Below are 12,905 nucleotides of genomic sequence, written 5' to 3'. Positions count from 1 at the left end.
GGCGCTCAGGTAATTCATCACAAAGCTGAAAGGCAAATAAAACAAAACCATTGTCCTGTGGATTTTCAGCCTTTTCTCCCCGCTCATGTGTTTGTGAGGAGCAAAGCATATGCGACTAAAGAAACGCACTTCTACAAATTGCGAGAGAGTCATTTTGTAAGAAAACAAAAAAGCTTTGTCTGATTCGTATAATGTCACCCGCTGCGGGGAGGCGTCATTATGAAGTGTATTGATCAAACTGGAAATTGAACAGAATCTCTAAGTCTTATTCTAGACATCCCATTTTCCACACATAATGATGCCTGTTACTCTCTATTGCCTTTCCTCCGGAGTGCTGTCCTCCTAAATCATAATCTTTATGTCTTTATCAAAGCCAACATCACAAAGAAGCCAAACTACCCTCTTAGGATGATAGAGGGTATTCATTTTAACCAGTACCAGGAATAATTTGCATCTTCACTCGGGCTGATGGCGAACACTGAATGCTAATGTATTGACAGCACCCGCAGCATGCGTTAGTATGTGCTTTATACTAGTAATATACATACTAATTTGTATTAGTATGTGCAGTCTATTCTGTTTGTTCTGCTATGTTCATTTTTGTTCTGTTCTTTTGTATTTTGTTTTGTTTTGCTGTTCATTTCTGTTATGTATTTTCTGTTCTGCTCAATTAATTTATTTTGTACTATGATATTTTGGACATGTACCACGTTGTTTGTAGTGATGTTGGCCAGGCTGATTAATATATTAATAAATAGATAACTGGCTTATAAAGCTGATTTTGTGTATGTTTAATTTTCACAGTATATGTACCAACAAATGCTGTGGTATATATCAAAGTATCATGGTATTTTCTAATGCCATCACTATACCATGGTACTGTCACAGGTTTTTGGTAAGAGCTGTTCTTATTCTTTCTCTTTGGATTTTTTTTTTTTTTTTCCTTTTTTTCTGTTTCTATTCTTTTCCCTTGTGTTGTTCGTTTCACCCTGTGCGAAAAGCATTATTGATGTTGTGCTTGCTGTCAGTACTTCATTACTCCCAGCCGAGCCTTAAATTGTTTTGAAAGATAACGCTCGGTCTGCCAGGCAACTGTATCTATGCAGTTGAGAAATAAAAGGAAGCAGGCAGCCGTATTAGAGCTCCTTTAATGTACTAAATTCATTACTTTCAGCATCGTGTGCCCATACAAGCTCACTTATGTGCAACATAACAATTCGAGAGAAAGACTCTGTGGTTGAGCTTTCCCTGATGGACACACGTACATTTAATCAACATGCAACACACTTGGGCACATCCTGAGTTATATTAAGGCAGTCACTCATTCATTACACAAACAGCATATGCTTTAATGTATCACATTGAGTTGTTTGTGTACAAACTGGTCTTTTTTTCCCCCAGAAGGCACTCTGAACTCATCACCAGCATTCTGGGGCCGTATTCACAAAACATTTTATCTTACCACTAAGAGTTCTCCTAAATAGCGGTAAAGCTAAGAGTTTTCTCTTAAAACCTATTCACAAAGCTGCTCAGACAAACTTTTACTAAGGAATAGACTGAAGTCTTAAGCTAAGAGTAAGGGCGGGGTTGACCTCGTTGCTATGGAGTATACACACAGTGATTGGCTGATGGGGGAGGAGTCAGCGATTTAATCATAGAAATATTGTAGAATGAGGTGTCATGTTTCCATATTAAAATAAAGGTTTTAAAATGTAGGCTGAGTGTCACTAATTAAACTAGTATATACAGTTAATTGTCCGCCTCTTGGATGTCTGCATCTCAAGAGAATGCAGAATTCAACTGAAAAATCATTGATTTAGGAGCTACTTTTAGCCTTAAGATGTTTTGTGAATATGGCCCCTGGTCTTTAAGAGAGAGTGATAAAAGGACAGATGAGTCAGTGTTAAGACCCTAAGAGCCCTTGAGTCCTTTTGCCCGGCTGTGTTTGAGACTGCCAATCAGCTGTAGGTTGAAGCTGGTGCACTGTGACAGAGAGTGGGCCCCTATCTGCTGGCGGCTCCATTAGCTGTATGAGAAAGGGGATACTCATCCAGCCCTTTATCTGACAACACGTCCCACAGATCCCTGCATGGAGTATGCAGCAAGGAATTATGGGATGTGGAGGGAGAAAGATGGTGGGATTACTTACAAGTTGTAGTCAGTTACTGATTCCAAACTACTTTGTGATTACTTTTGACCTAACTTGTGTATATCACATTGATTTGAAAAGGATAATCTTGTACCATATTGATATAAAAATACAAAGAGAAAGAAAATATATTCCATTCTTTGTTATCAACAACAAGTGCATTAAATATTACGTTACGTCAGGTTTTCCCAGACTGGGGTTCGTGAAGGAGCTGCAGGGGGATTGGGAGTTTAATGAAAAGCTATTAAGTAATTAAATCATAAAAATTCTAATAATTTTAAATTAAAAAACAAAAATAAAACAGTAGGGAGAATCAATGAATTATGAATAGTTTGCTGCCATTGTGAGAATAACTTGTAATCAATAAAAATGTAACTGTAGTCTGATTACAAGTATTTTAAAACTTAATGTAATCTATTTCAAGTACTCTAATCTGATTACGTAATTCATATTACATGTAATTACTAGCACTGTTTATAAGGTGTGATGCCACACTGATTGTTGACATGTCTTAAAGAGATAGTTTACTAAAAAGGAGAAGTCTGCCATCCCTTACTCACCTACATGTGATTCTAAATTCTCTTCAAATCTCTTTCCACGTTTAAATTGCTATTTTCCATGAAAGGTGAACTGAAGCAGAATGTCCTGGATGCTCTTTCCTATAAAATAAAAGTGAATTGCTCTGAAAATGATTAAAAAGCAGTCAATATTTTATTTTGTTTTGATTAATTCACAAGTTTGTCAATAGGCAATTTAATAGACCCCATTTTCTGCAAATTTTGAATAAAATGTTAGGGTTAGGACTTTAGCAGAATGTCCTGGATGTACTTTTTATACTATAAAAGTGATCATAAAAGTAGTCCATATAATTTATTTCATTTCATTTTATTGTATTATATTTTATTTTGTAGTTCTTACAGTCAGTTTGATCTATTAATAGGTTTGTTAATTGTAATAAAGTGAATCTCTCCAAAAATGACAAAGTATAGCAAGCATTTGTGTAAAAAAAAAAAAAAAAGATCAAAATTGATTCATTTCATGGTTATTTTAAATGACTGGCTTGGTCAACAGCCTTAGTCTCCATTCACTTTCACTGAATGACAAAGAGCAGCATGAACACTGCTAATCTCCTCCTTTTGTGTTTCACGTAAACATAAAATTCATACGGATTTGAGCTTGTAAATGATGACAGGATTTAAAATTTTGGGCGAACTGTTCTTTTAATGTTAGAGAACAGAGAACAGTCTGTCTGTGTCTTGTTTCCACCATTAGATGGAGCTGCAGGGCTGCTGAAGAGAGACTCACCTGCCCTCTCACCTGATCAGAAAAGCTCTTTGTCTCCTCCCCCTGCCCTATGAATGTGCCTGTTCACAAGGCTGGGAAAAGCAGTGTCATTTCCCTTTTGAACTCTCTGCAACTTTTAGGCCAGTAGGAGTGTGTGTGAGTACAGGCAGGAAGAGGTGGGAAATTTCAGAAAACGCCCTAGAGAAACTCCCAGAACAGGTATACGGGCTCACCGAGGAAGGTGGCTCAAACTTGTTTATACTCACTCGGGAACCCCTCCCTAGTAACCTGTCAGAGAGGAGCGCGCGGGCTGCAGTAGGAGTGAACCGCGTACCTGTGTGTGTGCGGGAGGTTTAGTTGAGTTTTCTTGCTATGAGAAGAAGCACCGGCACTGAAAGTGGAGCCTGCCGGAGCCGGCACTGAGATCATGAGATCTGAAAGAGAGGAGGGCAGACCAGGTGAGTGTTTGCGTGTGTACGAGAGCTCAAGATGGAAACTACAGCCATAACGCACCACTGAATAATATAACCAGCTGACCAGGCATGTAAATCTGCGTGTGTTATGATGCACAGGGGCTTGTCACGTGTGTTGGCAGGTGTTGGCACACGTATAGGAAACACATATAGGTTCTTTGGAAAGATTTTTCTTGGTTAAATCTACTGTAGAAGATAAAAACTGTGATTTAAAATAATATTATGGCTGCCAGAAGGTTAAAAGACTTGTTCATATTAAATGATTTCAGTGAACACTTCAGTTCCTTTTTGAAGAAATATAGTAGACTGTAATAGAATTTTAGGTCATTTGAGTCACTTACTGTATGAACATATTTATGGACTGATGGGGCACATATGTCAAAAATTTTTAAGAAACACTGACCTATATCCCATACTGCCGATTTAACCTTTACTTTGATGGATGACCAACTTTTGGACTATTTGATGAGTCAAGCACATACATAGCATGTAGTTGTCTTAAATTTCATGTTATCTTGAGCAAAACTATGATTTACCATGTATGACATGTAGCTCCAGTAATCAGCTGTAATTACGTTAGTGACACATTGTTGTTTGTGAGAGCATATGAGATTGCAATCATAAAGTGGCATCATGCTCTCTGTTTCAGACCCATAATATGTCACAATAATCTGCTTTGAATGTATGAAAATGATCAGAGTGATCGAGTGAAATGTTCCAGAGATCTATGTTGTAAAATCGGTCATATAAACGTTACATTTACCTTTTTTTTTTTAAAGTGGAAACATTTTATGGCCATTTCCCAAGCTTTTTTGTAATCTCTAGTGTCAGTCCGTTGTGACATTTTAAAATCTTTACAATCCTCTCTCATTGGTTTACTTATAAAACCATTAAAGCTGATCCTGGATCAGCCCCTGTTTGTATGTCTATAGTGGCTAGTAATAATCCCTGCGTCTTCTCCACACCCCACTAAATCAACACTGTGAGACTGATCTTTACACTCCTTATTCAAAGTCTAACAACAGACCCAGCAGGAACTTATGGATCATATTTAGGCACTTGGATAGTTGCCATCGGCAAAACAGGAGGAATGCAAAGCAAGCATTCATAGCTTACTTAACATTACACTGCCTCATAGCACACATAGTTTGAATTCACTCTCATGAAGATAGTTATATAGGTGATTAATGTGTGAGGTATCTTATGAAATCAGTTTTCATTGGAAGCTGCTCAGTTGTGTGCTTTTGAATGCTTGGTTTATTATCTGATTCATTGGAATGTAAGTGTTTGATCTTGATGGTATGACAGTGCAGCTTGTGCCTTTTGAAAGTCTTTAGGGTAGGGTAGTATTGTGTTTGACTGAATGATTGAATGATGTTACTGTGTTCTTCCTTAACCTTGCCTCAGGACGCTTCCACCGTTGCTCTTTGAGATCAGATAACATTAGATGAGTGCATCGGTGGTGGTCTGTTGTTAAGACAGGTTTCAAACATACTGGCATAAACAATTGTTGTATTTGTGTATGGTTTTTGTATCTATGGTAGGGCTGGACAATATAGCAAAAACATACCTGGCGGTATTCTGTATATTTATGTATTTGCTCTGAAATGGTCTTTATAGCATTTATTTTCATAACTATTTATAACTATTAAATAGCAGCATTTACAGTACAAACACTATCATTCAAATTTGGGGGTCTGTATTATAGTGTTTTTAAAAGAAGTCTATTGGGAAATTGTACTACAATTTAAAATAACTGTTTTCTGCTTTAATATATTATAAAATGTAATTTATTCCTCTTTACTCCAGTCTTCAGTGTCACATGATCCTTCAGAAATCATTATAAATCATATTTGGTGCTCAAGTAATATTGAAATGTTAAAAACAGTTGTTCTACTTAATGTTTTTGTGGAAACCATGATACATTTCATGATACATTGATGAATAGAAAGTTCAATAGAAATCTTTATAACAGTGTAAATGCCTTTAATGTCACTTTTGATCAATTTAATGCATTATTTCTGAATAACAAATCTTACTGACCTCATAGTCAGGTAGTGTAATGGTAGTGTATTTTTATAAAACATTTTAATATATGAAAAATGCAATTTTTGCGTGATGACACTAATAAATTATTTTAAAAAAATTGATTGCTTGAACTAATTCCAAAAATGACATTTTGCATTAAACCAGACTTGATGCTCTTGATAATTCTGTTTTTTGTACATTTGTGTTTTTTAATTTTTTTGGAGCCTAAAAATCACAATATTTGGATTTATTTTTTAGATTTTAGGTGTACCTGTGTGTGCACTCATAGTCCAATGGTATTTTGAGACTGTTGTGCCACCGGCGCCAACAGGGCTTGGTATAACCTCTGCGGCTCACTGATCTACTTTGGTGCCAGTGGTTACGCTCCAAATAGATGAAGATAATGAGTTTGACCCTCCAAGCCCCTGCTGCCAGATGGCTCTGTCAAGCTCTGCCCTTCTCTTCCACCCCAAAGTACAAACTACAAGTTCACACTACAGCTCACGGACAAGTTTCATGCTGCCAAAGCCCTGTCTGGAGCACCCATGCCGACAGCTACTACAATATGTTGCATTCCGTCACCTCAGCCAAGTCCACAAGGATTTTGAAGAGAGACACTCCACTTAAGTGTTTGTTACGTAACAGAGCAAATGATACGTCCTAAACAAAATTGTGCAGTCGGAGACGACTGTCCAACAGGATTTGCTGCTGCCAAGCTAAATGACAGAACAAAGTGTTTTTATTCAAGTATCAAAGGAAAACATATGCTTGAGTAGGAGGTGAACAATAACAACAGTAACAGCATTTTGAATATTTGACGTCGAGCCCTTACTGCTTCACCGTGACTGGCAGGCCAAGTTTCCAAACACGAATCAGGCGTCATTGGCATGTAAATGTGTGTGGTCACATGTAAATATCTTATCTTGCTGACATCAGAAAGTTCAGAAGGATCTGTTTTTTATAGCCAAGCTACAATATGAAGTGTTTTAAAATTTAAAGGGGTACTTCACCATAGGCAAAATGTGCTTTAAATACAACTTGGCTGCCTATAGAGTAGAAAAGTGTTCCTGTCCCACTAGTCTGCTATACTCTTACCAGAGTCAAATACTGCCTTGCTTTAGTAGGAAATACTTCTTAGCAAACTTTTAGTCAATGGTGTCGACTTGTATTGTTCCCGGGTGCATGAATTCAAAGAGTAAAGGTTTAGCGGGAGTGAGTTACTTGCGTTTTCCAGGATCAAGCGTGTTGTAGGTAGTGATTAAAAGCCGAGACAGAAAATCTGAAAAACCTGTGCGTTTATAGTCAACATTTCAAACTTGATGACCACAAACACTGTTTTAGGCGGAGGGAGAAAACTGAAAGAACCTGTCGTTCTGTCTGTTCCGCCCCACCCCCAAAGCGAAATCTGTTGCCATAGTGTTCCATGAAAATCGCTGAAGATATACTTCTTTTTAAATGCAAAAGATAAAGGAAAATAAAGCCCAAAGTATACTTCACTTTTTACAAGTACGCGAGGGTCAGCGTACAGTGAATTTCACCATCAGAAGAGTATGCACGTACTGTACGCGCACCGTCTGATTTTTGTAACAGTCACACGTGCGCATTTAATTTGCAGTAATTAGTTTATCCACAAGGTGGCAGCCATGCCCTGGGGGCGTCGATTAACAAGGTAGTCAAAGAAAAACTGCATAAACAGAACACGCCGGAACGCATGCAAGCTGCAGCGACAATGGAGGTCTACATAGACAAGAGATTGTGCGAAGAGGTTAGAAAGTACCCTCATTTGTACAACTCTAGCATAAAAGAATACAAAGGTGTTTACAGGGGTTTTAACTCGTGGCGAGAGATTGCTCAAAACTAAGCAAAGCTGTGCGTTCAACTGTGCGTGTACACGTAAAAAAAAAACTAGCTTAATTACTAATCATAGCACTAATCCCTACTCTAAGTTAGAAAGCAGTGATTGATTTATTTGTATAAGGATGTAATCTTAGTTCTCTTATTGTTCATAAAATGTATAGCTACTTAAAAATGTATGTATATATATACACACACACACACACACACACACATATATATGTGTGCGTGCGTGCGTGTATATATACATATGTATCTATATCGTGTATGTAGGCCGATGTTTAATTATTTACATAAATATAAAAGACTTACATTTTTCATTGTTATTTTTTTAGTTAGTAGTGAGCTCCAAAGCTGATAGATTACTAGGAGTGTTTTGGGAATATCACGTTGAGTGTTTATGTATGTGCGTGTTTTGGTCGGGCACTTGGTGCCCATCCACTGGCATGGCCTAATCTGTCCTTAATGAAAGTGTGAATCAATTACCACTATCTCCAGTTGGCATGGGCAGGCTGAACTTACTTGCAATTTAAACGCAGAGCAATTAATTCAGCACAGCTGTTACCCTCAGATATCCCCACACAGAGGACTAGAAAACACACACACAGAAGGTTTTCTCACTTTTTTCCGTCATACATGCAAAATTTAATACCATTCTGCACTGATGCCGCACAATACACGTGATTTTAATCTTCTCTATATGTTAAAAGTGTGCTACACACAAGTCAGCTGTATTTTCTTGACAGAAGGCACACAAGTGCCAGCAATCTCTTCGCATTGCGTGAGACTTGTAATGCATTTTCATGCATGTATTTTGGTGCTGGCACATGTAGCTTTATCGTAGTATAGCAGCCCACACCTCCTCTCATTTTAATACTTCTATCACAGCTCCTGATTTTGAAATGTCAGTTGACGTGGGTGCTATTTTTGATATAAGCTCTTGTGTAGGTCTTAAAAGAATGCTGAGGTTGATTTTCTTTGCCTATATGGGGCAGCATATTTGGGTCATGCTGGGGTTTTATGTGGAGTATGCAAATATTTCATCCGGATTAATAAAAATGTCTTAGAATTATGCATTTCACTTGATGTATTAGTAACTGGCTCATTTAGCATTTTTGGCAGTTGTTCCAAGGAACAATCCAAATCAAGCTGATATTTAGTGTTTCTGACAAGCTTCTCTTCTGAGACAGTGTTTTGCAGTTATGGCTTGGCTCACTGTTTACAATTCCATTTACATTAATTCATTTAGCAGATGCTCTTATTCAAAACAACTTACAAATGAGGAATACTAGAGAGATGGAAACACAAAACAACGTTCCAGAATTTGCTCTGAAAAGTAGGAATGTAAGAGTGTGTATATACGTATTAAGATTTCAAGGAATAGTTGTGTCTTTAGGCATTTGTAGTTATAAAAAATATTCAAAAAATGAATGAATGGTGAGGTTTAGTTGATGGATACATGTTGTTGATTTTATGACCAATACAGATTATTTGTATTCTAAAGCTTCTGAAACTAATATACTATATATTACAATATATTAGTATATACTATACTAATATAAAGAACTAATATATATATTGATTGATTTTATATATATATATATATATATATATATATATATAAGATTGATTGATACAAATATCCATTATGAATTTACCAATAATAATAATAAAATGTATAATAACTTTTATAACGTCACTTAAGCATGAATGAATGTTAGGTAAAATATTTAATCTTTCCTCATGAAATTATGTAACTGGCAACTGAATACTCGATGTTTAATGACATTATAAAAAAAAAAAAATATTTATGATGAATACATTCTGTGTGAATTATTTATTTATTCGTTTTTTTAATTTTTTGATTTTTGACTATTAATGTGTTTTTGTTTGTGTTTGTTCAAAAATAATATTTTTAACATTTTTTATTAAAAAAATGATTAGATGATATTGTACAACTGTGATCAAATGAAAACATACAAATGTTAAAAAAATATTTGTTCATATTAGGTTTATACCATCTTATACAAATTGTCATGTGACAAAAAAATCTGTCAGTTTCTACAACGAAGTCTTGTTGGTTATGCTAGTTAACAAGCCTGGCAGGGACACTAACATTGAAAATTCAACAGATGCTGTTCTTTTCAACAGTGCTGTTGTGTAGTATAATGTGAAATGCTAATTTAATTAACCTTTCAAATGTATTTTTGTGTTTTCGCATGTGGAGTGATTGACAGGAGGTCAGGGAGCCTGCGTGGCTGGATTCACAGCTATCAAAGCAGGATAAGAGTATCACTCTCTGCCTCTCTCGACCTCTGCTCTCCTCTCAAGCCACAAACGAGAGCCGTGATTTGTGCTTCTGTAATTTGGTTCTCAGCCTAAGAGGCATTAGCAGCGTGATCCATCAGATGAAGAGTGGCTCTTATCATCAAGGCACCAACCTCTGGTCTCCTGCTGCTGCCCACGGAATCATGTTTTTTGCCTGTCAATTATATTCATAATCATCAGAGTCGAACAGCTCGCTAGGAAGCCAGTTATTGGTCTGCGGGGACATATATGTGCCGATCTCTGCCCTGCTTAATGCGTGTGCGATCTATTGAGCACCATGCTGTTAAGACCCTGAATCTTTGCATAGCAAAAACTCTATGCACCCCATACATTTTCCAGTCTTATTTTTTCACTATTTAAACATTCTTAAAATGAGATATTTTTACTTTAAAGGCAAAATTGCATAAAGTATTTAAAGGGATAGTTCACCCAAAAATGAAAATTCTGTCATCATTTACTCATCCTCAAGTTGTTCCAAACCTGTATGAGTTTTTCTTTCTTGCGCTGAACACAAAAGAAGATATTTTGAAGAATGTCAGTAACCCCCTTGACTTCCATAGTATTTTTCTTTTCTGTTTGGTTAATCATGTGTATTATTTGAGCTGCAATGTTGTTTAAATAATTTTTACAGTTGTTTTAGGTTTTTAGGCAATATGTTGTCAAGTAGGACAAATGGAAATAAGTATTGTGGCATTCAACATTATATAACACTAGTGCAGTCGATTGAGCTATACTTGTACTGAACCCAGAATATTTCTTTAAGAAAATGATTGATTAACTAACAAAGGCTACGATGAACAAGTGGCCATTCAAAAGACCTTACAGACAGACCTGTAACATTTCCCGCAAGTTTTAAAGCATGTAATATCCTCAGAAAGATTTGCACTAACTGCTTCTCGTACATGCGTGGGACACGTACCGCACAGCTTCTGTATTTCCTGTGAACTTCTGCGCCTAAGCACAAAATGTAAAATAAATGTGATGAAAAAGAAAGTATGTGATGAAACATTCTGTTGCATTGATCAAAATATCTCAAAGGAAAAGCAGAAATCAAAGAGAGCCTTAAGAACGAGATTGAATAGGGTAGAATCGGAATAATCCACTTTAATGATATTCTCTTTTGTGTTTTATCGGTTCACCTTCTCTGACTCACACAGGCTCGGAGCGAGGGGTTTTTTTTGAACTCTCCACAACATGCTGCTCGCTCATGTTAATGATTAAAACCGCTGCAGCTCACCACGAGTCCCCTGCTGCTGTATGGTCCTAGACTCCCCCCAAAATGGGCTCTCAAAATTTAACCTCAGGGTTTAGAGCTCCTTAGACGGTCATATCTGAGCCAGCATCAAGACTAGTTTGGGAAAGCATTGTGGGAAAATGCCACAGACACTGTGCCCATGTCTGGAGGAAATATTTAGCATTTTTTATTAATGGATTATTTGGACTTTCTGTCACAGTAAATCCGTTTGATTCATGTTTAATCCATGGTGGATCTTTTTATTCACTTTGTTGTTTGCATGCAAAATGCATTGCATAAAGAATGAGCCTTTAATTTCTGGTTCATTCCATAAATTCAGCCGTCCCTTGAGATTTGGAAAGTGTGCCAGAGCCCAAAGACACCTGCAGCCTCTCCATCATTGACCTTATGTGGTCTGCACTGGGTTAGAAGTCTGTTGGTGCCAAAATAACTTCATTAAACTCTAACATGTAAAGTTGCATTTTTTTTTTTTTTTGGCGAACCAACGCAAGGATTGATTTCCCTGCCACAAATAATGCTTAGTATTTCCTCTTCCGCTGTATTTTCTATGATGAATTCCCTTTGAGAATGTTTTTTTGGAGTTGCCTAAGGACCCAGTTACGTGTGCAGGTTGTTTGGGAGTCTCTTGGAGGCGGTTATACATCAGAACTTGTCTACAGATCCGTTGAAACATGCATTCTTGAGTTCAGCCCTTTACAAAATGGTTTACCACAGAACTGCAGAACCGCAGGCCAAAAACTGACAGATAAAGACAATCTATGGAGTAGAAAATATTGCTGCCGCTGCAAGTTTATATAGCTGGTTACTGTCATCATTTAATGTGGCACCAGACAGTGCCAATGTGATTGAGATTTTACTAGCCTATTAAATTAAATTATCTTCCTCTTTTATGAATGTGATAGAATGAAAGTTAAACAAGTATTTGGTGCTTCGTATTGACCTACTTGATTCAAGTTGGAATAACAGACTTGGCGGAAATTAATTCTAGAAAAATCTTTAACGAATATAAAATTTTGTAGTTTTTATTGCTTTGTATACGGACTCATCCATAACTGCTTGGGTTTGCTTTGAGTTATCCACACACTGACGCACACGGTCAGTTTGGCTTTTGAGATGATAAGTGAGGAGGAGACATGACGCAAGTGTGAATCGATTGAACTGCATTTTGGGGAATTAGCGGCCTGATTGCTTTTGTGTTCATCAGCCTCAGTTCTCACAGCATAAAGACCCAGATACACTCTCTCCTTTCATGACGTTCTGATGAGATTTCACACAACTCAGTGAAGACTCATCAACCTCTTCAAACAGAGACTATGAACTCAAATCTTAACTTGATTGTCCATTTCTGTCGTCCATGTCAGCGCTGTACATCAGTCCACTCATCTGGGTAACTAAAACGGGCGCTACTTTTAACCCTTGTACCACACCATAGACTTGCGCTCTCTCATTTCATACAAATACAACTGCTGCCATCTCACATCTCGGTTATCATTATAGTGCCATTATATAGTATATTTCTTAATATTTTGAATTA

At 37.0% G+C, this 12,905-nt stretch overlaps 1 protein-coding gene across 7 annotated transcripts in view; it reads left to right on the top strand.

The window, feature by feature from the left end:
- kaznb (kazrin, periplakin interacting protein b) overlaps nt 1-12,905 on the top strand; it is a 168,244-nt gene that overhangs the window by 127,344 nt on the left and 27,995 nt on the right. Inside the window, exon 1 of one of the 7 annotated variants that reach the window (XM_051912278.1) lies at nt 3,557-3,891. The exons of the other annotated variants lie outside the window; for them this stretch is intronic. Coding sequence (XP_051768238.1) covers nt 3,861-3,891 — 31 coding nt within the window. The 5' untranslated portion in view covers nt 3,557-3,860. Of the gene's footprint in view, nt 1-3,556; nt 3,892-12,905 lie in introns of those variants that run through there. 7 annotated transcript variants of the gene reach the window in all.

The sequence above is a fragment of the Ctenopharyngodon idella genome, chromosome 11 (genome assembly GCF_019924925.1).
Source record: "Ctenopharyngodon idella isolate HZGC_01 chromosome 11, HZGC01, whole genome shotgun sequence".
NCBI lineage: Eukaryota > Metazoa > Chordata > Actinopteri > Cypriniformes > Xenocyprididae > Ctenopharyngodon > Ctenopharyngodon idella.
The sequence above is the reverse complement of the archived record's forward strand: the minus strand, read 5'-3'. Positions and strand labels throughout refer to the sequence as shown.